Below are 25,729 nucleotides of genomic sequence, written 5' to 3'. Positions count from 1 at the left end.
GAAACGGCGACGGATGCGACGAAAGAGCGACGCGAAGCAACGCCTAATGTTTTTTTACTCGAGCGGTACGAACGCGATCGATCCTCGTGAATGAAAGTAACTCGAGACGGCTACTCGCGGCTCTTTCTTTTTTTTTTTTTCTCAAGCTTTTCTTCGCGCAACGCGAGACGCGGTTCGTTGGCAGAATTATCGCGTCGCTGACGATAGTTATCAATGGCACGATCGTTTCGTGCAAGTACCTACACGTGCGGTTACTTACTACGCGTAGTATTATATAGGCAGCTTCGTTATCCGTATCGTAGGTTTTCGTCGGCATGTCGCTTCTCCGACGTAAGCTGACTCGTAGGGGAAGACTAGGAAGAAACAAGATCAGGTATAAGAGATCAGGAGAAGCGGTCGGCGGTCGGCGGTCGGCGGTCGGCGGTCGCAGGATCGGTGGTAGATCGCGAAGCGCGAAACGGTGGTGGGGAATTGAAAAGAACGCGCGAGAGAGCGTTAATCGAGGGCGGGAGCGAGGTATCGCGAGAGGGGAGGCGAACGAACGTAGAAAAGAAACGAAGGAAGGGAGAGATTCACGGAAGGGGAAATCCTGACCACGTTCGAGGATCTGGAACGCCATTCGCGTCGTACGTTTCCCGTAAGTACGCGTTGTCCGTCTTCTGTTCGGCGAAAGAATCGTCGAACGAGATCGCGTTCGGTTCTCGCGTCCGAGTTTAGTTGCCGGAGTATAGCGAGAAACGAGAACACGAAGATCAAGAAGGGCGGAAGAAGACCGAACGAGTCGCGAACTAGCAAAGGGTCTCCAGGTCCTTTCGCACGACCACGCGAACGACGTTATGCAGTGAGTGTTTTCGATAAACGTTACCTCTTGCTTGGTTCTCTCGTTGGTCTCGCTGTTCGTTTCCTTTCGAGAGATCGCGGCGCCGACCAGGCAAGATCGAGGGACAAAGACGTTCGACGTCGGAATCGTGGCATATGTCGCTTTCCAGGCTATCGGCGATGTTCGTCGTCTCGCGGCGATTCTCGTTTTCCGTGTTCGCTCGGGTTCTCGTGCTCGTCCTCTTCGTCTTCGTCCCAAACTTTCACCCGCGTGGCTCGTTTTCCTGGCAAAAATAGTCCTGCCACGTTTCACGTTGCTTCTCGTTTTACCGCACTGCGATGTAGTAACCCCTTCCCTCCTTCGCAGTTGTATCGTTCGAGCGACGTTTCGTTTTTATCGGTGCTTCGTAGCGAACGCGAAACGAAAACAAAGTAAACGGGGAACCGATAACGGTTGCGAAAATATTGCTCGTAAATAAACGGCGCGAGTCTCGACTTTGGGTGGAAGGTGGTCGTCGCGGGCCGAGCGCGCGGCACGCTGCGACTACGCAGGGAAAACGGGATTTTCATTCGCGACTCGAACGTCCAAACCTTTTTTCCAGACTGGCACGCTAGTCGTTACTAACGCAGCCGATTCGTCTCGAAGATCATCGCGTTGGCGATATATCGCGGTATCATGGTACACCGTGTAGTACGGTCCACGCCACGAAGAAGCTCCCATCGGCGGAGTTTAGCGGACCTCGGATCTCTTCCCACCACGAGACGTGGCGCGCTATCGTGAGAAGCGGCAGGGCTTATCGGCTCGGTGGATTCAGATAGCGATCCGGTAACAGGGGCTATAACCCTGTCGCTACCGACCTTCTAGATTGAGTTTCGCGATATCTGCATTCTTCGCGACCCGACCGAAATATCTCCTTTCCTTTCGCTTTTCTCTCGCTTTGACGGTGCGCTCGGAGAGAAAGAGCGGATCTATGGCGATCCGTTGGAACTTGGTGCGGCCGGAGAATCGCGGCAATTGGAGGAAAGAGCGCGGGGAGAGAGAGTCTCTCGAGATGGTACTTGGAAGAAATCCGATCGCCCGGTTATTGAAGGTTCCGGGGACGTGCGTTGGTACGCGTCGCCTCGCGGTTTCGATTTCCGATTAGGTTGCGTGTCGGGTCACCGTTGGTCAACTAAATAGAATTTTCTTCGAACCCGCGTTCCGAATCGACCGATCCGTCTATCGATGCGTGTAACGTCGTATGTAAATATATCGCGCAGATAAATTCGATCGATCCGCCTCGCGACAGAGGATCGACGCGAATTCAAGTTGCAACGGATGACTCTGGAAGGAGACGTCGTCGCCCGAGTGACTCGCGAAACGAAGGTACTCGGAACCTCGGACACGGACGTCGATACGGCCGAGTGGACGTCGGTGTTGCACCCAGTCGTGTCGTGGAAGTTACGAGCGCGTAACACGTGCCACGGGCACGTATCCTTTCCTTTCTCGTTTACCCTTGTCCACGTCCGTCGACTCGAAACGGCACGAGGAAGCTGGCAGACACCTGGTTAATGAGAGAAAAGTGCCGTGGACGACGACCGAGACAGGGAAGTGGAAGCGCGATTCCAGGTGAAACGTTCGAGACGCGAGCAACCGTGACGAGAGACGACGACGCGTATCGAATCGTCCGTGTTCTCTCTCTCTCTCTCTCTCTCTCTCTCTCCCTCTCCCTCTCTCTCTGCGTATTTTCATCGAACGCAGCTCGACCTTTCTCGTGTTTGTTCGCGCTCGCCTCGCGACTCGTCGTCGGATGATTTTCGTTTTTGCATTCGCAAACGGCAACGATATATCGTTTCGAAGGACGAGGTTGTTCGGTTATCGATGTTTCCATTACCGCGAATACCGTTGCTCGAGCCAGTTTTGTTGGAAATCGTTCCGGGAGAATACGCGAATCGTCCGATGAGCACGTACCGATCGAGCGGTACGTGTCGGACGAGTCGTGAGAAAACGCGAAGGTCGCGCGTTTCTCGGTTTGCTTTGTGTCGTTCGATCGACGACGTGTCCGCCAGCGTTCGACGCGTTGCCCCGATCCGCGATAAAGATACGCGATAAAGAAGGCGATCGAGCGCGAAGATCGAGCTCGGACAGAGAGACGTACGTGTGTGACGTTGAATTGGACGTTATTGTTGGAAATCGTGACGGTTCGAGCATCGCGAGACACGTGCCATTCGCGTTGCGCAACGGCTGCGCGAACCGGAACTCTTTCGCCAGGTCTGTTTCGCCAGCAGCCGAACTGCGTTTATCGTTCTCGCAGGGAAAGTAACGACGACGACTACGACGACTACGACGACTACGACGACGAAGAAGACAACGACGACAACGACGACAACGACAAGGACGATCGTCCGTAAGCGGCCTGGCATTTTGGAAATCCTTTGGAAGGCGCCTCGTGTCTCGCATCCTATGGTTTTCCGTCGTACGGTCGTCAAAACTCAGGTAGACGTAGGGGGGTCGTTACGCTAATGGTAACGGTAGCGTTAATAGCCACCGTAATGGTAATGGTAATGGAGTAGTTGTGTTCCGGGTAGTGTTTAGTCGGAAAAGAACATCGAAAAACGTCCTGCCTCGGCACGCGCCCGCATTTACGGCCCGATGGATCGGAGAACGGTTCTTCGGTTTCCGGTCTCCCGCGAAACATTAGCGGGCCCGTGTCGCCGAGGTTTCCTTTTTTTGCTTTCCGTCGTGTATGCCTTTCGTTCGTCCCCACCCCCCCTTTCCTCTTTCGAATTTCCTCTTTGCCTCGACCCGATCGTAAATCAAATCGGATCGCACGAATTCCCAAGGGCAGGGGCGTGTGCATCATCCTCGGCCGGGCTGCTGCTCTCCTCGCTAAACATGCAGCCTGTACGATCGAGCGTGTATCATCGTGTTGTTTCAGTCCGTTGTATCGTTCGATGAGCAGTGTGACCGGTATGGCCGCGGCTAGCGCGACAGGAACCGCTGGTGCTTACGGACTTCCTTACATGACCGGCAACCCCACGGAATTGACAGCCACGCCGCAGCAGTTATGGAACGCTCAAGGTAAGTTTATCGTGGTATTCGACGACGAACGAAGAGCGAGCGAGGACGAAGATTGATCGACGACCGATATTTCGAACGACAGGCTTAGGGACGACAGGCCTTTCCGCAATTTCGGAGGATTACGGCAGCAGCGGCAAATCCTCGGGTACGGTGACTCATCAGGCCCTGCCTGCCTTTTCGCAACCGTTCTGCGGTCGGCCGAGTTTTCGAGGATACAGCCCCTCTTATTCCACGCAGCAAAACACCAGCGGAGTAGGAGCCACCGTGGAACCTTCGACCTGGAGCTACGGTTCGCCTTCGAACGACACCCTGGCCACTCAATATGCCGCTCCTTCCAGGCGACAACCCGTCGTCAACTCTCCGTCGACTCCGGCGCAACATCAGCTGACAACCACTGCTAGCCTTAGTACAAGTAAGTACGCTTCCTCCGTCTCTTGCGTTTTCTTTTCTCTCTACTCTTCGTCGGGTGTTTTCTCCTCCCTTTGGAATCGCGCTTTCGTCTCACCCCGTTTTTCTTTCTTTCGCCCCCTTTCCCCTCTCCTCTTTTCTCCCTCGTTCCTTTCCCTTCGTTCCTTCGATTCCTCACGCGTCGTCACTTGCCAAGCGCTCGTTCGCGAACACGCTGCTCGAACGATTCCGCGCGAACAAACGGCTCGACGTCAAACGGTATTTACGTTTACGCGTATCGTCGACTCGCTGGCCGTCCGTGTCGCTCGAAAGACGAAAAGTGTCGCGTTACGGCTGCCCGTGGACGAGTTTCGAAAAAAAAAAAACGATAAATCGTCGTGGATGACGACGATCAGGGAGGAGCGCGAAGGAACAGCGACACGCACCAGCTGCATCGTGTTGCAGGCTCTCGTAAATTACGAGAAAAGGATTCGATCGGACCCGTTCGTTCCCCTCGCTGCTTACTAATTCGTCGAACGAACGTCCAGAGGCAAAGGGACGAGAGATCGAGCGAGAGGGCAGAGCGCGAGCACGCGAGTCGTGACAAATTTTTTCGGCGACGTCGGTGGGCCGAAATCAAGTCCCCTGCGCCTGAAAAAAAAGAATATCGCGTTACAGTTTCTCTCGTTTCCCGACTTCTCCTCCGTTTCCTCCTTTCCTCTCTTGTTTTCTTCCATTCTTTCCTCTCTCTGCCCCCTCCGCCCTCTTTCATCGTTCCGTAGTCCAAGTATTTGGTTTATACGTCGATTAAAGCGAAGTTTCGCCTCCCTTCTCGCCTCTCCTCGCGCCCATCTCGCGTTATCTTGCGCGCAAAATACGACGAGTGGAAACGTACTTGGCGTTCGCGCGAGCGTACGCTCGCGCAACGAAGGGATAGGTACGGCCGATGGATACGAATTTTCGTGGTTATCTGCTCGAGACGAGACTTTTATCGGTTGCACGGGTCGCCGAGGCGTGACCGATGACACGGTGCTCGTTTCGTCTCTGAAAACGACGACCGTGCGTTTCTCGGTCGCGTCTTCGCGAACGGAGAAGATCGACGAACGCGACGATTTCGCGATGCAACGACCGGGCGCGTTCGCCGCGTGGGACGTTGGTCGCGATCCGCGTGGTACGCGCGCTACGATCGTCGTGCTCGGTATCGAAAGAGGCGTTGATATACAGCGACCATGACCTAGACAACAGGCGCACTTCCAATCTAGTTTTGTCTATGCGCGATACAGAAGCAACGATAATAGAGTTTTATGTATCTAATCTTGTTCCGGGACCGCAAAATTTAGATAAGTTCGACGGCGAATCGCGATCGCGTTTTAGTCGGAGTCGAACTCTCTGCACGGATAGAACATGGAACGCGCGTTCGTTGCCGAAGAACGCCGCAACCATCTCTGTCGAAGAGAGAAACGATTTTCTATGGTCGCGCGGCTATTTCGCGGTGACAGCGAACACGCGTGCACGGTTAAGCGAGAGCGCGACCACCGAACGACGCAAAGTCGTCGATCGTTTCGGTTCGTTTGCGTTCGCGCGATAAAGTGTTTTGTTTGCGATTCGAGATCGGTGTAAATCCGTGCTTTCGACGATCGTTATTTTTACGCCGCGTTATTGTAATAACGACGGTCGCCGCGATAACGTCCGCGTCGAGTGCATCACACGGCGCAATCTCGACGAAGGACGGCTCGACCGGTTCAAAAGGTCGCGCGGATTGTTTTTTTTTATTCCGATCGACGTCGTAGATGCTTCGATTCTCGTAGGCCAACGAGAGAAAAAACTCTAGCGGCTGTTTCTCGCAGCTGCGCCGCCTTTCGTCGTTGCGTCCGTCGCGTCGGCTCGCGTTCGTTTCGAGTTTCGATCGAAGGTTCGTCCGTGGATCCAACGACCACAACCGTGTCGACGACTACGAGCGACGGTGGATGGCGACGTGCGTGCGCGGTGGGACGCACGCGGCTCGCATCTCGGAACGCCAGCCAGAGGCTCCGTCTACGGAGAAGAAAGTCGAGTCGAAAGCTTTTTAAGTGGCGTGCGCGCGTGGTTCTTTTGGAAAGCGAGCCGATGCGTGTGCGGTTGCGAGCCGAGCTCGTTACTTTAGCCGAAAGCCGAGGGGAACCGGGAATATGGGGCTTTTAACATACCGCGGATCTCGAGTGGTTTTGGAACGCGCGTCTGCGACGAGTCGAGTCTCGAGGCTCGTCCGCGCGAACGAAGAACGACGACGGGGCGAATCTCTACGATCGACCACGCGCCTGCTCTCGGTTTAACTTTGACTCTGCTCGCCAGACCTCGTCGAGTCGACGCTTCGACGTGTCCTGTCCTGTTTCGTCTCTCATTGCTCGCGCCCTCCACCAACCTGAACTGCACGCACGTGGCCTTTTCCGTTCGAGTACGCTCGAATCGCTTCTCTCTTTATCGCAACGATCTCGCGAGCTCGTGCGTTTCGTTTTTTCACCGTCCCGTTTTCGGCTTTCTCCCGTCTCTCCGCGTCGTCTCTTCTATCCCGAATCGTACGCGTTCGCTTGCCCCCTTTTTTTCGCATCGATTCTCCTCGTACCATCCCGCTTTTACGTATCTCGCGCATCGTAGCGTTGTTCGTTCGACGCGTACCTTAGCTTTCCGCTCCCTCTCACCCTCTCGATAAAAGGAGGAGGGCTCGCGATTGCCCTTACGGCACTGCTTCGTCAAGTAATTAGACTCTGCCATTCTCATTCCCCGTCGCTTCGTCATCTTCCCTGTGTGTGCGTGTGTGCGCGTGTGCGTGCGTGCGTGCGTGCGCGCGTGTATGGCGTCTCGGTCATCGTCGAATATTCGGTTACGACGAAGAATATCTAGCATTTCCGTGCGGGCACACACCGACGATGATCCGCTTCATCGCTGTCTCTCTGTCGCAACGACGTCGGCCCTGCAAAGGGATAACGTTACCGACCGCTCTCGTACCCTTCGTTCAAACAGAATCCGCGAGAAGCGTACATCGTAATTCTCGTAAGCGAGTTAAAAACGCGTCGAAAGGAAGACGCTTTCCGCGTCTTTGCGCGTTTCCTCCGCCTGTCCGGCTTCTCCGTTTCTTCGCGTCTCGGTATCGCGTCGTTGAGAGCGGCTAGAGATCGTAAGATGATGGCAGCTGACGTCAGCTACATTTTGCTTACTAATATACGATATCCGATTGCTTCCCAGTCCCGTTTCTGCCGGATACGCGACTACCGGTACGCCGACCTTTTCGTCCTCTTCTCGTTTCGATGTCGCCGTCTCGGAGAGTAACGCGAGACCGAATCTCGTCGTGGCTACGTCTCTCGTCGACGTTCGTCGCTTCGTCGATCTCGTATCTCGTCCTTTTTTTCTTTTTTTCTTTTTTCTTCGGTAATAGCAGCAACGATGGTGGAAACGCGTGCCAACGATATACCGTTCGTCGTCGTGACGTATTTAAATAGCTGGACGTAGCGGTACACGTCGCGCGTACTCGCAACGACCGCTGGTTATTGTTATCGAGAAACAGCGGAAATTCTGATAACGCCATATCCCTCGACATCCTTTGTCGCGCGTTCCTACGTTTCCTGTATCCTTCCCCGGCGCGCGTTTCGCCTTTGTTTCTCGTTTCGCGTCTGTTTTCCGTTCGATCGACGGGGCACGAATTCGCGAATTTCCGCGTAATTTTAACGAACTTTGGCGAATTTCGACGAATCTCGGCGAGAGTCGCTTGGTAGAATCGTCGCTGGTGAAAGTTGCGGTTGCGCGCGCGCGTCTCTGATAAAAGTCGCACGATTGCCTGCGAGCTATGGAAAATTAGAAAAACGAAATTTTTCCGTATCGACGATCGCCGCGGGTATTTTCCACGAAATACCTTGGAAACCACGTGGCTGCGGGCGTTTCGCGTTCAAAGTACTTTCTCCGGCCAGGCGTTCGTCGTCGGACGCGTCGGATCGTTGGCGCGTGCAAAGCAGCGTGCTTTTGCGTATCCCTGTCGCGTCCTTTTCTTCTCTCCTGCTTCTCCAACGTTCAACCGTTTCGAGGTGAAATCACGCGATTTCGAAATCGCCGGTCTCCGATGGGTAAATTTCACGGAGGGAAAAACCGACCGAATACGGAAAACATCGATGGCCGCTTGCTTAGGCGCGGCACGACGAACGAAGATTCGATATTGAAACTGTACAAATCGCACAGTGCACAACATCGAGGCGGAATACTTTACGGAGGGACGCGAGTGCGTAAATTGCGGCGCAATTTCCACTCCGCTTTGGCGACGAGACGGTACGGGCCACTACCTGTGCAACGCGTGCGGTCTCTACCACAAGATGAACGGAATGAATCGACCCTTGGTGAAGCAGCCACGGCGATTGGTAAGGAAGAAATGGAAGGAGATACGACGGCCGGCTAAGCGGTCGCGGGAACGCTGGATCGGCGAGTTTCTCGTCGAGAGCGCGAACGCGCGCTTGGCATCGCATTGTTTGCCGTTTGCCGCTCTCGCGCGACCATTTTCTCCGTTCGCAATCGGAAAGGGGAGGAGAAAGTTGGTAGCCGGGAGAGCGGTGCCGCGTACACGTAGAAAACAGAGGAGCCTGTGTGGAAATTCGCCCGAGTCCGAAATGGGCCTACGATGCATGGTTTTGCCATTCGCGTGGTAGCAAGTTGGGGATCGGGCGGTATCCGCGATTCAAGAACGGTACGCGCGAACAGACGCGCGAACAGACGCGCGCTACGCGATGGTAGCGCATCGGGAGGACCGATGCTCGACATCGTGCTCTTTTCGACTTTCCACGTCTGAGAAAAGAACGAAAGGATTGGAGGCGCCGCTTGCTTTAGGCGCGCACGCGTACGACTAGAAGCACCCCTAACGTTTGGCATCCTGTCTCTGTTTCAGTGGCGGACCAGGGCGATTTCTACAAAGGCTTCTATGGGTATAGTGGCGCCCGTCGCGCCGTCGAGGAGAAATCGACGAACCGGCGTTTGGTAGGTGTCATCCCCCAACACACACTCACTCACTCACTCACTCGCTCACTCACTCGCTCGCTCATCTCGTTCATCTCGCCGTGCATACGTGACATCCGGCGTATATTCTTCCTTTCTCTCTCTCTCTCTCTCTGTTTCTTTCTCTGTGTCGCTCTGTGTCTCTCTTTCCCGCCCTCTCTTTCTCTCTCTTTCTCTCTCTCTCTCTCTCTCTCCATCTTCCTTTCTGTTTCTATCGCTCGCACGGTCGCTGGCTATTATTTGTCTCTACTGTTTTATTTCGATCCCGTTTCGATCATCTAGTTCGCGCATACGTCGATCATGCTTCATCGATAACCTTGTTTTGATCATTCTCATCGTCCGTTACTTCTCTTCCCATTGCTCGCTTTACTTCCGTCTTGACGCACTTCCCTCGAAGACTCGGAGAGTAGAACAAACGACTTCTGTTTTGCAGCGTAGCTCGCAAGTAGCAACAACTACCGGTCGAACGTTTGTCGTAGCTTCGAGGTGCCACTATACCCATGGTAGAATCGCGCTCCGTTTCGAAATCCTGCGTAGCCTGATCGGACGACGTGCGCCGATTTACCTAGACGCGTGCACGCAGCGCGTCGTTCGTCGACGCGACCACAAACTGCCAAGAAATCGCTTCGTCGACTCTCGTCGTCGCTCGGTTCTCGCTCGATCGAGGGTGGTCGTAGCGGCAGGCTCGCTTGATTTCGTTCGCAGAGGGTATAGCCGATTACGCTGTCTCGCGCGCGATACCGATCGCGTCGAACGGTTGGCGATCGCCGCGCACGAGTCAGCGTTCGGGCTTGATCGATCATAAGTTAAACGGCGGTAGATGTAAGATCTCTTTCAACCCGATCCACACCTTGCTTTCCCCTCCTTCTCCGTCTCGCTTCTTCTTTTATAAGTGTCTGTCCGCTCGCTCGCTCGTTCTTCTACTTGGACGAAAGAGAAGAGGCTCTTGGCGATATCTCGTCGCAACCTCCCTGTCCCGCGTTCCTCGTCTCTCGCCCCTTCTCTTTCAAGTTTTTCTCTCTTCGTGTCCAAGTCGCGTTTTAACGAGATTTCGTGTGTCCGCAGTCCGCTTCGAGACGAGTGGGCACGTCGTGCAGCAATTGCCAAACGACGATGACGTCGTTATGGCGCAGGAACACGTTAGGTGAGCCCGTTTGCAACGCATGCGGGCTCTATTTCAAATTGCACGGCGTGAACAGGCCTCACGCTATGAAAAAGGACAGCATTCAAACCAGGAAGAGGAAACCGAAGATGAAATCGACCGATGCGACGGCGATCGCCGGCACCGTAGCGTCCTGTACAGGCAACGGTGAGGTGGTTCTCGAGGGGTACGTTATAGAATATACGGATTTTTATACCGCACGTTTATCGACGACCGTCGAACGATTCGTTATCGTTGAACTCGATCCGAACGTTACGACTATTCCTGGTCGAAGATTCTGCTATTAAATACGCCTATCAAATACGAGGCTAAAGCCGAATCGACGCTGTTTCACCTTGGACCACGAAAGAGCAGCGTAGATTCGGCTCCAGAGAGTCGCGCTAGCGAACTCGAATGGCACCAATCTCTCCCTCCTCCCCCCGGTGGCTACCAGGGTACGTTTCGTAGCTCGGATCGACGCTCCCGACGATCCTCCACCTCCATCTCCGTCTTTCTTTTGACGCTTGAGTGTATTTTTGTTAACAGAGATACGCGCGGTTTCGTCCCTGGGCCCGGTGATATCGTGCCCATGCCAGTCGGACGAGGACTTCGCATGATGGCACCGCGAGTCGAGTCCACGCGCTCGGGAACGTCTACCACGATAGAGTGCGTTTCCGCGAGCCACGGTACCTCTGCTCGTCACAACGGAAACACCAGCATCACCACCGCCAGCAGCAGCAACAGCAGCAACAACAACAACAACAACAATAACAACAACAACAACAACGTCAAATTGGAGCCAGGTAAGTGTATCTCGTTGGCGTCGTTGTACCACGCCGCCGCGCTATTCGCAGATTTCGTTCATCACGTTGCAACGTTTGCGCAGGTACGTACGGAGAATTGAGGATGAACCATACGGCAGTGCCTCAGGTGAGCTACGGCAGCAATCTGTACGGCAGTCCGCAGTCAACCAGCCGAATCGTCTCCTACCAGTCGGAGATGTATTACGATATGATCGCCTCGCAGCAACAACAGCCGCAGCAGCAGCAACAGCAGCATCAACATCAGCATCAACATCAGCAACTACTCGAGACGCACTCGCCGAAAGTCGAGTGCCCGTCGCCTCCTTGCGCGAATCGATCGCCGGTCATGTTATCCGCGAGTCATTCTCCCGATCATCATCAACTCGCTTCCCCGCATATCGTAACGCTTGGCAATTCGTCGCCCAACACGGCGGCCACTAAAATTATCCTGGACAACGGTCACCTGGACAGACCTACCGTCGTCTCGATATCGTCGTAAAGTCCGTTCATCCGTCGACGTTCGACGCTGATGAATCTCCAACGTAGCCGTAGGGGGCCGACGAGGACGTATCGTGATTTCGAAGGAGGAACGTTTTCGTTCGACGATCGGGCACGAGAGACGAACGTTCGTCGAGGTTCGCGAGACGAGAAGAGACGAACGAGAGGAAACGAAAACGAAAAAGAAATGTCCTTCGTCGTTTCTTTTCGTTCCGGCTGTTCTCTCGTCGGTGCGTGCTCGCTGTTCGAACAACGACCGATGGAATAGACGCGAAAGACGCGTAAACGAATCGTTGGATTCGTCGAAAAGACGTACTTGTACCCTTCGTACACCCGTTATAACACCCCCTAAGATCGGCGAAAGGAATGGAAAATACGAGTACGTTTCGTAAGGCGCGAACTCGCGGCGTTACGCGTACGTAGAATGAAGTAAGAATTTTGCCGAATATACGTTGTTGGGAAAGATTGGGTTGCGAGAATGACCGTTGGATCCTGTCTGTGTAAATAGGAAATACACGTTATTAGAAAGTAACGAGCGTAGATTCGAAGCGCGAGCTGTGCGCGCGTCGAATCGAAAGCATTAGAAAACTAAAAATAATCGTTATCTATCGCGATCTAATTGTAGCATCGCGTCACCTTGCGGCGTTCGATTTGTTCAATTGCACTACGACGTATATATATATATATATATCACGATGCGATACAGAAAATAGTAATTTTATAACGATAATGTAATTATGTCGACGACTGAATATCGACGATCAGCGACTAAATGTCGCACGTTATGTTTTAACATGTTGATATATTTTCAAAGTGTGCTGTATCAAATAGGTTATTTTTAAATAAAAAGGGATATTTAAATCGCAAGGATGAAATTGCACGAGACTGCTGAGACCGGCCCTGGGTTCCTGAAAATGTAGAACGTTCGCGGCAGATGCAAGCGGAGCATAGGAAGAAGAAGCACGCGCAGCAACGAGTACTACTCGACCAGCTGGCGAAGAGAAGTCGGTGAACGTGCAGGAAAAACTTCATCCCTGTGTATTTTCGGCGATAACGACCGCGATATCTCCACTAATCTCGGCTAAAGGTTGGGTTCGAGAGAGCGAAAGCGAACGAGAGACGGCGGCGGCGGCGGTGGCGGCGGCGTGGCTCTCTGCCTCATTGGCGTAACCGGTGCTGGAAACGGTGCTGCCGTATTCCGGGTATTTCGCGTATTCCGGGTGAACGACGGGAGCCCGTGGTAGATGGCCGATGAATGGGAATTATCGAGATAGGTGGACGAAGGGGATCGAGGCGTGCGATGTTTGCTCCCGTGGGGATAAGTTGGACGACGTTAGGCCGTTGGGATTTACGCGGAGTCGCGCCCCACGGCACCAATCTTACGACCGTGTCTCACCTGAGCGAGTCCCTTATCGCAGGAATCCCGTGTGTGCTCTGCAAGTATGACGACACCCTCTGTTCTCGACTCGAGCTCTCGGCCTCTTCTCCCGCTGTTTTTAACGATAACGCGAGGTATGGGTGCTCTCTGTCTCTCTCTGTCTGTCTCTCTCTGTCTCTCTCTCTCTGTCTCTCTCAACGCACGGTGCGTTTTTTAGCTTCTTTTCGTATACGCGACGGTTCGCGTATCTCGTTGATCGGGAAGAGACGCGGACGATCCGGTACGACCGGAGAAGAAGAAGTCGGTTGCCGGCGACGAAAGGAGCGATAAATCGTTCTTCTCTTCTCCCTCCAGCCAGCTGCCTTTCCTCGTCGTCCGCGTTGCCGCGTGGCCCGTTTCTCGCCCGAGAAAGGATTTGCAAAGGAGGCGAAAGGGCGGAGGGAGAAAGATGGAAATGCGAAAAGGGGAGGATCCGGTGCAGCGAGACCAAGATGGCGGCGAGCGAAAAGGGAGGCTAAAACGCGATCGATGCGACGAGTCGAGGGAAAGCGCGAGGGAACGAGCCGAGGCACTCGTCTAATCGTGTTCGGTCAATATTTAACGCGGTTCGCGTTAACGTTGGCGGTCGCGCGTGCTTTCCCTCTCCCACGTTTGCTCGAATCGAAGCTTCGGTACGACGCTACCAGGCGGCAGCCGACCCGAATCGTCGTAGGCACACCTTGGCAGCGCACCTGTGTCAAGCCGCGCTTTCGCCACCTTCGCTGTCGAATCGTAGCCGCGTCTGTCCCGCGAGTCGACCATCGACCGTCGACGCGACACAAATCAGAGCTTCTTCGATATCGTTCGCCGAAACCGACTACCTGTATCACGGAACCTCGTTCACGCGAAACGTTTCTCTCACGTTCTCCTATCACGGTAAGTTCAGTCTTCGTCCTTTAATTTTCCCGCTTCGATGTTCGTCCGTTTCGTTCTCGCAGCCGCCTCCTTTTCTTTTCTTTTCTTTCTCTCTCGCCTGCTATTCTCCGTTCTTTCGGCCGTTTTCTCGCGTACGCTGGTTCGTCGGTCGCGCGTCACCTCGTGCTAACAACGGCGACGGAAGGGAGCGCGCGTGAAGCACGTAGTGAAGGGAAAAGGAAAATCGCGAGAGAAAACGCGTGGAAACCGGTCGGTCGCGTGGCTCGGTATACCGTTGGACGATCGGGCGAACTGGAAATTTCGTGGCGAACGTACCGCGGATCGAAACGCGGCGCCGTAACACGCCGAGTATGGGACGGTATTGCGTGGCGGCGCGGCGTGGTGAGACGCGGCGAGTCGTGGCAACTCGAGACACCAAGACGGATAGAACGATATTTGGAAAGACGTAACTGGCGGTCTGTTTTGGTAGCGCGTGCACGATCCAGCCCGATCGGAACGAAACACTTGTGTTTTACGTTCCGAGTGGATCGACGACACTTGTGGCTCGGCGGATCGTCCGATTCGTCGGGTAGCGCGGCCACGCAGACTGCGAAAGGTCGAATCCTTCTGCTCGATTCGGGGGCCAACGAGACGCGAGAAAGCCGCCGGCGGTCACGAGTGCCAGCCGTCTCGACCAAGTCTACCGCGAAACTATACGATATCGAGACGAGATACCCCTGTGCGCAGATATTTTATTAATCGTTGAGCACATAGCCGTGGTAAGATAATGGAATAATATCGGGCAACAGCCACGATAATGCTCTGTTTGTCGCTCGAGCGTTAATTATTGGTCTCGGGAGTCGCGTGGTCGCGAACGGAACGCGGCGCATCGTCCGCGGAAACGCGCGACCCGTTCGTTGTCGAAATTCGTGGGACGCGTTCGCGCTGCTTTTGCCGTTTACGCGGAAACGCGGCGACGCGAGCGGGGCACGGAGGCGAGCGCGAGAGCGAGAGCGAGAACGAGCGCTGTTTGTTCGTGGAAACCGACAGACACGGCTCGTTCGTTGTAAATTATTACGGTAATTGGCGTTGTAAAACGCGGGATCGCGCGCCACGGACCCGTTCCGATGGATCAGGCGTTATCGCGCGGTCGCGCGAATCGCGTCGTAAAAAGATTTAGACGCTGCTAGCGTTCCGCGACGATTCGAGACGCGAAGAGACGAGACACCGCGCCAAATCCATCGTCAAACTCGGTTTCGTCGGACGAGCAGAGAGAGAGAGAGAGAGAGAGAGAGAGAGAGCAGAGCAGCGAGAAACGCGTCGCTCGAATCGAATTGGGAAGTCGACGACGAGATGGAAAGTTACGGGAACCGCGACGCTCGATTCGAGGAAACGCGATTGCGTAACGCGATCGAGACGGGTACGCGTCAACCCTCGGCGCGTGCGCCGCCCGATCTTGCCACTCGGACACCGTCATCGCGTTCCAACGAAACGAAAAAAAATTTCGTTTCTTACGCGATCGCGTACGCCTTTTCGATATCGTTTCGTTCGCGCGAGCACGTACGCACCCACACCGGCTCACCTGGGATTTTCACCGATTTACGCCGATAAGAATTTCCTACTCGACTGATAAAGAAAATGGCCTCGTCGTGTTCGCGATTCCAGTCGTGACGCAACCCTGTGCGTCGTCTTTCGCAGCCGTCGTCCTGCCGAAAAAACGAAAGAAAACGCAAGCGGAATCGCGTGCGCGTGACGCGCGATCGACTCGTACCATCCGTCGACCGGAGCTTACCCGGTTTCAACGGCCACAGCGATTCGCCACCCCGTGCACATCCTCTTTCGTTCGCTCTCTGTTTCTCACTCGTCTCTCCGCGTTCGTCGGATACGACGATTTCAGGATCGAGATCGCACGCACCGCGCGTCCATGTATCGGCGCGTAACGATCGAACGACCGCGACTCGGACCGCCGATGCTAACTCGAAATGGCGACGACTGACGATCGGCGGTCAGCTTCGAGACGTCCTCGCGAAACTCGACCGCGGAACTAGAGACACGGCCCTACGCCTTCCTGGCGAACCCGACGACTGAAATTATCATTTTAGCTGATATACTAGCTAATGTAAGGATGCAGTTTTATCTCTTATTATCATGGGAAACGAGATAAATCGCGATAGTGTCGTTTATTTTGACAACGGCGTGCCTCTTGCCGATGGCTCGACATCCCCATCGGTGGCCGCCGCGCGGCCACATCCACGCGTCCGCGTCCTTCTACGCGTCGCGTCGCCCTCCGTTCGTGCAACCTGCGTTCGGCCTTTTCTTTCGTCGTCGTCGTCGTCGTCGTCGTCGTCGTCGCCCAACGAAGCTCGCGTTCGATCGTTTCGCGTTTCGCCTCGCCGTTTCGCTTTTCGAACGAAACGCGCTCGATCGAAACGCCGTCGAAAACGGACAGCATCGTGACTCGTTCGTTGTTTCTTATCGTTCGTTATCAACGATATAACGCGAAGCGATCCGCTCGTTTCCTTCGTTCTCCGATAAACGACGAATTTTTCGATTTCGCCGGAGATACGCGGCGAGGATGGATGGATGGAAAATTTCTCGCTAAGCCGGTGGTGGCTGGTGTCCCTCGACCGACGCCATCGACCACCTTTCGCCGATCACCCGAGAAAAAAACGCGCAAGGCGGAATAGAAGAGGCGCGACGAGTGATTCTTCGAGCGTCGTTATCGCGATCGAGCCTGGCCCGAGAACGTTTTTCGATTTTTATCTTGATCGTTCGATTAATCCGTATCTATGGCGAAACGCGAGACGTCGATCGCCGTCACGTATGCCTCGCTCGTAGATTTTTTTCCTCCGCGTCGTGCGGCCAACGCTTCCTGCTCGAGAAACTGGCCGATCCATTCGCCCGGCGAATCGTTACCTCGCCGATGACGCTGCTTTCTTTGCGAAGATGAATCAGTGCCGTAGGGTCGACGACGCGACAACCGCGGCTCGTTCGTCGTTTGCCACGGACGATGACGGTGGTACTTTCGGCCGGTTGAACGAAAGACGCGGGGCAGAAAGGGGAAAGACGAAATGTCGGTGGACGGAGGACGGGAGAGAAAAAAACAGAGAGAGAGAGAGAGAGAGAGAGAGAGGAAGAGGGAGAGGGAGGAAGCGGCGATAAGCAACGGGTGCGAATGATTCACCGTGAGCATCCTACCAATACCGGGTAGCGAGTACCGAGACCCTGAGTACGTACCGATTCCGTGACGACAAAATGGCGTTGACAACGATGGCCGACGAGAAGGGCGAGGAGCGCCGGGGGACTCACGAACACCTCTCGCGATCCCCTCGTGCACCAGCTCCCTCCGCCCCAACCCCTCGTGACAAGGCGTTATCTCGCCCGTGAGCTAGCGAGCGGCCGCTCGTTATCGACGAACAAACAAACGGACCCCTCCGTTGCCTCTTTTCCACTCGATAGCCAGAGATTCTCGGCGCTCGTCTTTCTCCTCTCTTTCGCCAGTTTTCCGTGAAAAGAGAGAAAAGCAGAAACTTTGCTCGGCGGCGGCGCGACGGTTCGCTGTTGTCGCTCGGTGAATTCGCTCGATCGTTTTTAGCGAAACGAGCGCAACCGTCACGGGGGTGCGCCGCACAGTGCACGCGTAACGTTTATCCGACGTCGACGCGTTCGCGTTCGCGCGCGATTTCGATTGTCTCTCGGAAGGTAGTGGAGTCAACGGCTGGTTAACGCGGCAGCCCGTGCAAACGGAAGGAGCACCGGCGGCGAGCCAGAGCCCGCCGTCCCAGAGACAGACAGCAGAGAGCAGAGAGCAGAGAGAGAGAGAGAAAGAGAGAGAGAGAGGTACGGTCGCGTGCTCGGTCCGGAAGTCGAAAGTTTGACATCGTCGAAGGGAAGTGTGACGCGAGTCAGGGCAAACAGCCGTTCGTCGGTTTTTTCTCGAGACGGACGAGGCGCGCCGTCCGTCCCTTTCTTCTCCTGCCGCTCTTCTTCCTGTCGAAGCCCGTTGTTCTCGCGTTGTTCTCGACGCGAGCACGACGCGCCGACCGACCGAATTTCTCAGTTCGCCTTCACGAAACGCGAGCGAGTCGCGTGTCTCGAGAGTCGTGCCCCACCTCCGCGCTTCGGCCGACAGTGGTCGTTCGTCCGAGGACGACGACGACGACGACGACGACGACGACGACGACGGCGAACGACAGTCCTCCGCTTCGCTCTCGTTGCGTAGTTTCGCTGGAAAGATTCGTCGCGTTGGTGTTCGCAGGTCGCGATGAAGGAGACGTTGTCGAAGCAGGAGGTTAAACGCGAATGGGAGGACGGTCGAGCGGAAGAGGATTCGCCGCGTGTGGCAACGGCGGACGAGCGATCCGTCGAGAGTTCCAGGTCGGTGATCACCGCGAGAAGGCACGTGCGCACCATCACCACGGCCGGACACATCACCGAGACCGTGGCCGAACCCGAAGCGGACTCTCAGCATCATCGTCGATCGGTCGACGATCAAGCTCAGCAATGCAGATCGCGCTCGTATCAGGACGAGCAACAGCAACAGCAACAGGACCAAGGCTGCAAGCTGAGTATCCTGCAAATTGCTCATACCGAGGCGGAGATGCAACAGCAGCAACAACAACAGCAGCAGCAGCAGCAGCAGCAGCAGCAGCAGCAGCACGCTCGTTCTCGCGAGCAGTCGCTCGTCTACATGACGAGCAACGGACAGGAGGTGCGGGTGCAGGTGTCGGAAACGGTGGATCCGTCCGTGCTGACGGTGAAGGACACGGTCAGGTAAGCGAAAACGCGTGGTCGCGTCTGTCGATCTTTCAACGATTTTCAACGATTCGAAAGGTACGAGACGCCGGAGCCGGAGAGAACGGACGCGGATCGCATGTACGCCGGATACTCGGCGGACGGACAGCAGCAACAGATGCGAAGGGACAGTCACGCGATCGCGATCCAGGCGGTGCAGGAGAGACGCGTGGTTCAGTCGGCCGGCGGCAATCAGAGGTACAGCCCGCGAGAGGCAGGCGGCCAGTCGAGCGGTGGAAACGGATCGACGGCGGTCGCGAGGTCGTATCATCAGGGCTCGTCGCCGGTACTGGTCGCGACCAACGAGGAATACGAGGGCGGTGGCGGCATGGCCGAGACGAACGTCGGGGTGCAGCTCGATTCACCCGCGCCACCGTCTTACTCTCCGCCGATCGGCGGCGACGGCGGTATCCGCGCGACCGCGGCTTCCGTGGGTCACCAGCAGCCAGGCCAGCAGCATCAAATGGTCACGGGATACGTGAACACCGGTGGGGTGAGCATCAAGTACGAGACCGAGGCGGCGAACGTGGCCGCGACGAACGCGGTGGTGGCAGCAGCGGCAGCGGCCGTCGGTGCCACGGTTCCGGTCGACGGTATCAAGGTGTCGAGCACGTACACGACGCTGGAGACGGTGCCGATTCCGCCGTCGCAAGCCGTCCAGTACCAGCAGTACATATCCGCCAGCGAGACGTTTCAACAAGCACCGACCTACAGCTACACGAAACCCGGCGATCAAGTGATCTTCGCGTATCCGTCTCAACTGTCGTCGCGAGTGCCCGGGGTAAGTAGGCTCCGTTCGATACTTTTCTCCGTCGTCTATCGTACCGCCGATTTCTTCGTCCGTTTGTCTATTTGCCCAGCGTTGCGATATTATTACGGGAATCGTATAAGAACAACGAAACGACGAATAGTATTGGGTTGGCAACTAAGCGATCGCTTAGCTGCCAGCCCAATAGTTACGATCGACGAGTTCTCGCGTTCGGTTACTCGGTGGAGTCGTTCGTAGTCGTAATTTTGAGAGGGAAAAAAGGAAAAGAAGAAAGAAAAAAGAACGGAGAGCGGCGGAAAGACGCGAAGAAGGTCGAATCGCACCGAATCTAACGTATGCGCGAACGATTGATATTTCTGTTAAACGAGATTGGTAATTTAGGTCGAGTCCCCTGGAAGCGCGTACATGAAGGGCGACCCGACGCTGGCGTCCTCGCTGGGAGGGTCGCGCGGCGTGCCGCCTCTTCACTACGAGCAGCCAGGCTCGCCGGGATCTCAGGTGACGCTGTACGGGACCGGGGCCGGATCGTACTCTTACACGAAGCCGAACACCGCCAGCGAGTACTGGTCGGCCGCCGGAACTCCGTCTCCGCCCGCGTTCGATTGCGTGCCGAGCTATCAGAACGTGGCGGCGATCTCCGTCGGTGACGCGGCCAACATTCAGCTGTACTCGGGAGGAGCGTACAGCGTGTCGACCGGTAGCACCACGGCTCCGTCCCCGTGGCCGAATCTGCCGTTGACCAACGAGGACGGTTTCGACGGAACCATCATGACCGCGGATCCGAAGGAGTGCTTCGGTTGCGGCAATCCAACGTCCAGCTGGAAGAGAGACGAAACCGGCCGTTTCTACTGTCATAGTTGCATCTACAAGATGAACGGGATAAACAGGTCGTCCATGAGATGCGGCAAACCCAAACAAACCGTCGCCACGGTAAACTTCTCGCATCTATTCGCGCGATTGCCCCTTTCGCCCGATCTTGCCTCTTCCCCTTCGTCGTCTCCTTCTCCCTCTCCCTCTTCCTCTTCTTCTTCTTCTTCTTCTTCTTCTTCTTCTTCCTCTTCTCCCTCTACCCCTCCTCCTCCTCCTCCTTCTCCTCCCTGTTCGTTCGTTGGCAAGCGTCGTCCGCGAAAAAAAGAATCGACGTTATCTGTTACCGAGAGCAAACAATCGCGCCGAGGCTCACGCCGGTTGTTGTTTACTCTAGTTTCTACGTCTCGAACGTTCCCATTTTCGCGTTCTCGAGTCCACGCGAATACTCCACCGCTCCGTCATTTCTCGTCCCCTGTTTTCTCGTTCTAGGCCGGTGTACGAAGGACGGGGGTTCAGTGCGCCAATTGCAGGACCAGCAACACGACCTTGTGGCGGCGGAACAACAACGGCGAGCCGGTGTGCAACGCTTGCGGCCTCTACTACAAGCTACACAACGTAAGTGTTTTCGAAGGATTTCGTCGATCGATGCTCCTTCACTCCTCCGCCGTGCATCGCGAGCCACCGATTGCGAAACGCGACGACGATTCCTCGTCGACCGACGAATTTCGTCTCTCGACTCGAGCCGATTCTCTCTCTTTGTTTGTACAACTGCCGCGACCCATCGCCGCGAATTACTTTCGAAGCGAAAGCGCGTCTATGTCAGTGTGGCGCTGAAACGAAGGAAAGCAACGGGCGAACAAGCCGAATCCCGCTGTAAAATCTCGCAAAAAGATCCCGACGCTCTTCGTTAACCAGGTGGCGCGCAACGATCGCGATTGTTCGGCGATCGCGCGTCGTCGCGACATTCTGCGTCGTCGCTGGACCAGCGTAAAACCGTCGACGGGAAACCATGGCTGTTACACCGATCTAACGACGCGAGTTAGCTCCGATTATTTCCAACATGTCACCCTTGTTCCACGCGCCTATTCGCAAATCCAGATTCGCCAGTAGCGACGTCATCGATAGAATCTGCCGCTTCTTTTACGACCCACGGTCGATACGTAAGAAAATCGCATTTTTCGAGTGCCATCGAGCTCCTTTCTCTTCCTTTTTTTTTTTTTTTTTTCTTTGTTTTTCGCACGTATAATCGATCTAATATTTTATCACCTATATCGTTGGGAAAGTTGTTGCCAAGAGTGGTTCTTTGCCGCCGGATTCTCTGCCAGGTAGTAAAGTTCGTTGTTATTACCTTGGGGGGGGAGGGAGGGGTTAAGGAGAGCACACGCGCGCTATGTCGTCGATCCGTCGAAACTCGAAATCTTGGCCAAGAATCGAGAACGAAACGCGGTCACCGTTCGTGATCCCGGTTGCCCGTTGATTACTTTTCTTACGCAACTCGACGCTCCTCGCGTGGCCTTTATCTCGGCGTACTCGCCGGCCGACTCGTCTTCCCCCGGTTCTCCGATAATTGTTCCGAAAACATCTCGAAAACGCCAAGATGTGAAATCGGTGCATCGATCGTACACGCGTGTTACGTACGTGTACGCGATACGTCGTTACGAAATCACGAGTGCCGTGTTTCAGCGCACCTCGAGTGGTCTCGCCTCGAGAACTTGCGTTCGCTCGGCGTTCCGCGTCTCCGAAACCTTGACTGTTATCCGCGATGCATCACCGATGGTGCGTCGCGGTGCGTCCTTAATCGACTTTGATCCCACGAGCCGATCGACCGCGCAACCGTCTTATCGGTGATTTTAACGAGATCGTAAACGCCGATACGGCCGACCGTTTATTATCACGTTTCGACGAATTCCAGTAATTTCGTGTTCGCGTGTGTCGCGGAAAAACTTGTTGAGTCTTGTTTTTTTTTTCTTTTGTCTTTGCGCAGGTGAACAGGCCACTGAGCATGAAGAAGGAGGGAATACAGACGAGGAAAAGGAAGCCGAAGAATCATTCGGGAATGAGCGGAAACTTGGCGGGACCGAGCGGCATGCACAAGACCGAGATTAAGTCTAACTTACTCGGTGAGTCTTCGGTGAGCAAGTTTGTCATTAAATTCCTTTTCCGTTCGCTTTTCCCCCAACGCGTCTATTTGTCTATCTCGAGACGGGTATCGATCGTCGATCGATACGGCTGGTGTACCTACGGATCGGACGAATCGTCGTTTCTCGGATTTCGTCCGTTCCTTGTAACTCGCCCTCTCTCCCTCTCTCTGTCTCTCTTTTCTCTCTCTCTCTCTCTCTCTCTTTAATAATAATAATAATAATAGCGTCTCGTCGATGGAAGTACGATTTGGAGGAAAAACGATAGGTACGCGCGAATCGAAAAGGTACGATGACGATAAAATACGTAGCATCGCGTAGTACGTAGTCTCATGGCGGACCTTGAACGACTCGAAATTCGAGTCCCGGATCGGGAGTAAAGTCCGACGTGGAGCGACACCGCGCCGCGTTGCGAACAAACAAGTCGGATGACCGATCGAGATAAAAAATTCGCCGCTCGTTCTAAATGGAGGGAGGAGAGGGCGAAGGGAGCAGCGCGAATAGAGACGAGCGTAACCGAGCGGAGAGGAGCGAACGCGAAGGTAACGTTTCGAATCGTTGGTCTCTTTTCACGTTCCAGTGGACTCGCTGCAGTTGAACGTGTATGGGAGCGGTGGTAGTGGTAACGGGGGTGGGATAGTGGCCGATACGGAGGCGAAGCAAGAGGCCGAGAGCGAGGCAGCGACCGGGGCAGGTACAGACGGCGGTGGTGCCGGTACAGAAACCGGGGATCGGGCGGAGAACGAGAACGGAAGCGGTAACGCGTCGGGTGGGAACGGAGGATCCGACGAACGTCGTCCACCCCTAGGTACACCGACTACGGGGCGATCGGGGCACGCTAGCCACGCGCACTCGCCCCTCGCTTTACCTACCGCCGCAGTTCTCAATCGACAGACTACCCTTACGTAAGTGCGACGACTCGCCTCTTTCAGTTTCAGCGACGCTAACATTTCACTCGTTTTCTTATCTTTTAGCGTGCCACCGCTAGAGCCAATCGTTAGCCAAACCGGTGGCGATCTCCTCTCGGTTATAACTTCCACCACGGCTATCCACGCCGAAAGGTCGTAACGAGGACGAGAACGAGATGTACGAGAAGAAGAAAAATAACGCGGTAGAGAAGATCGCGTGGAAGGCGCCAACTAGCGCGACACGAGTGCCGCTTCTGCCAACGCGGTGACTGGAGAACGTCCGGGACGCAGCAACCAACTTCTTTACCGACCAAAGGTTCTCGGGCGTGTCACGGAAACGTCGTCGGCTTTCTCGTCCTCGGTCACGTTCTCGTCGACGAAATGCGGAATGCTACGCGACTCGTCGCGTACCTGCGATTTTGGATTTCTTTTCTGTTTCCGGGCGAGAAACGATATCGTCTCGCCGTCTGCCTCTCCCTCCCACCTTCTCTCACTCTCTCTCTCTCTATTTCTCTCTCTCTCTCTCTCTATCTCTATCTCTCTACAAATTCTTTCTATTTATTTTTATTTGTAAAACAATTATCAAAATCGAGCCGGTCGCGCGTTCGACTCGACTCGATTCGACTCGACTCGACTCGACTCGACTCGGTTGCGAACTTGGAACACACGCTCGAGATGCGCGCGATTTTACCGACGAATTTGACTTTACCGATCGTGCTCGACCGTACCGACGGATGCGTCGCCACTTCGTCGGACGATTTCGCCCTCTGTGCGAGGAGAAGAGAAACGCGAGACCGCCTGGGATGGCCGTGTTTTTCTCTCGTTTCTCGACCCTCCTGTTCGTCGGCTCCTTCGCCTCGGACGCCTTTGTTCTTGGCGTTGGCCGAGTCCGCGAACGCTGCGAAAATTTTGTCCGTGGCGCGTTCGATCCGACGCGTTTCTTTGTAAATGTAAATACACGGCGTACCGATCGCAGCTGCTTTCGTTCGCGTACACCTACGTACGCGCCCGATGTATATACGCGATACACCGGCGTGCCAGCGCGCGTACGTGTTTGGTACGTATAGTATATGACGCGTCCGTGTACTCGCGAGAGAAACGAGTACACGTAGGTGTGCAGCGAGGCGAATTCTCCCACAAAGGGTAATATACGCGTGTTCGGACGTTGACCAAAGCGTGGACGCGCGAGCCGAAAATTGCGAAGGAATAATGGAAGCGCGAAACGTAGAAAAAAGTAAAAGAGAAACGTATTTATTTGCTGGCACGTCGAGAAGCGCGCCACGACTCGTACGGCCGCGTAACGACAACGGTCGCGCGTGCCTTGCGAAACCACCTTCGTTCGTTTTGTAAATTGTAAAGGTCTGTGTAAAAAGCTTGAATAAAAGAAAGTCGATCCGATCTTGGTCGGATGCGGGCATTTCGATGGAAACGCGTTCCGAAATGGTAGTAAATGGTTTAGAGCGGCGCAAAGCGGTAACGACTGGTGAAAACCTTGAAAGAAACTCACGAAAGAAGGATGCGAGACGAGGACGAGCGGTCCACGAAACGGCGAGGATCGGCATCGCCAGCAAGAGCAAAAGGAAAGAGCGCGCGCGCGCGATCGAGCGGCTGGCCGCTCGGGAAGGCGAAATGGAAGGCAGGCAAACGAGGAGGCCGCAGCCGGGGGGGATCGGGGAATTCACCGGGGCCGAGGGGGGAGGCGGGGGGCCGTGAGTCCATCAGCCTAAAGAGTGGCTATCGTGCCTGCTAAGGGCTATTCCATGTTAGCCGCTCTCGGCGAGTTCTTTTTTTCTTTTTTCCTCCTTTTTATTCCCCTCCTGGACTTTTTGTGAGGCGCAAACGTGGCGCCGCCCTCGAGATCCCTTCTCGCGCGGGGAAATACCGCAAGCTTTGTCGTCGTCGTCGTCGTCGCTGTTGTCGTCGGTGTCGTCGTCGTTATCGTCATCGTCGCGAACTGCTAACGTTTCACTTCTTTTCGACAATCGTCGTCGCGTCGGCTCGACGGAGATGCCGAGTTTGCCGGATTCTCGTTTCTCTGTTCGATGCGATGGTCGTCGAAATGTGAAACGACGCGTACGGAAATATAGCCGGGCGCGAACTCATTCTAAACAGAAGGGGCAAGGAGAAGAACGTACGGGTTCTCGCGCGGTCGGATCGCTTGGAATTTAAGGGATGCGCCCGACGTTTCCCTATCGGCGCGGCGCCAACCGGTGTGCGTCTTATCGCGAGACGTGCAGCACACCACCGTTACTTCGACTTTCAGCCGCAGCGTTCGACTTTCGAGTTTTTGTCCGAAAGAAATTCCTCGTACGCGGTAGG

The 25,729-nt window shown here is 55.0% G+C and overlaps 2 protein-coding genes across 9 annotated transcripts in view; both read left to right on the top strand.

Moving 5' to 3' along the window:
• The window catches only part of LOC117209408 (filaggrin-like), a 32,137-nt gene extending 19,557 nt beyond the window's left edge, over window positions 1–12,580 (top strand). Inside the window, exons 4-9 of one of the 2 annotated variants that reach the window (XM_033451451.1) lie at window positions 3,738–3,880; window positions 3,963–4,292; window positions 9,171–9,259; window positions 10,343–10,605; window positions 10,965–11,221; window positions 11,305–12,580. In XM_033451451.1, coding sequence (XP_033307342.1) covers window positions 3,738–3,880; window positions 3,963–4,292; window positions 9,171–9,259; window positions 10,343–10,605; window positions 10,965–11,221; window positions 11,305–11,720 — 1,498 coding nt within the window. In that variant the 3' untranslated portion in view covers window positions 11,721–12,580. Of the gene's footprint in view, window positions 1–3,737; window positions 3,881–3,962; window positions 4,293–8,473; window positions 8,650–9,170; window positions 9,260–10,342; window positions 10,606–10,964; window positions 11,222–11,304 lie in introns of both variants that reach the window. The other variant, XM_033451450.1, reaches the window with a different exon arrangement.
• Window positions 12,581–13,666: 1,086 nt separating this feature from the next.
• On the top strand, window positions 13,667–24,638 carry LOC117209409 (transcription factor GATA-6-like). 7 transcript variants are annotated; one of them, XM_033451453.1, is made up of 9 exons: window positions 13,670–14,012; window positions 18,250–18,531; window positions 18,601–18,764; window positions 18,825–19,566; window positions 19,936–20,484; window positions 20,854–20,979; window positions 22,349–22,484; window positions 23,083–23,407; window positions 23,477–24,638. In XM_033451453.1, exons 2-9 carry the CDS (start codon window positions 18,256–18,258, stop codon window positions 23,568–23,570), a joined length of 2,412 nt encoding a protein of 803 aa, XP_033307344.1. In that variant the 5' UTR covers window positions 13,670–14,012; window positions 18,250–18,255; the 3' UTR covers window positions 23,571–24,638. The 7 variants fall into 7 exon arrangements, with proteins under 7 accessions (XP_033307343.1, XP_033307348.1, XP_033307344.1 ...); XM_033451452.1 differs by having other exon boundaries at window positions 13,667–14,012; window positions 18,250–18,764; window positions 22,349–22,495; window positions 23,097–23,407; XM_033451457.1 differs by lacking the exon at window positions 23,477–24,638 and having other exon boundaries at window positions 13,669–14,012; window positions 23,097–23,250.
• The last annotated feature ends 1,091 nt before the right edge of the window (window positions 24,639–25,729 follow it).

This window comes from Bombus bifarius, unplaced genomic scaffold, assembly GCF_011952205.1.
Source record: "Bombus bifarius isolate JDL3187 unplaced genomic scaffold, Bbif_JDL3187 scf7180000008176, whole genome shotgun sequence".
Classification (NCBI taxonomy): Eukaryota; Metazoa; Arthropoda; class Insecta; order Hymenoptera; family Apidae; genus Bombus; species Bombus bifarius.
Note: the sequence above shows the minus strand (reverse complement) of the source record. Positions and strands in the feature narration are given on the sequence as shown.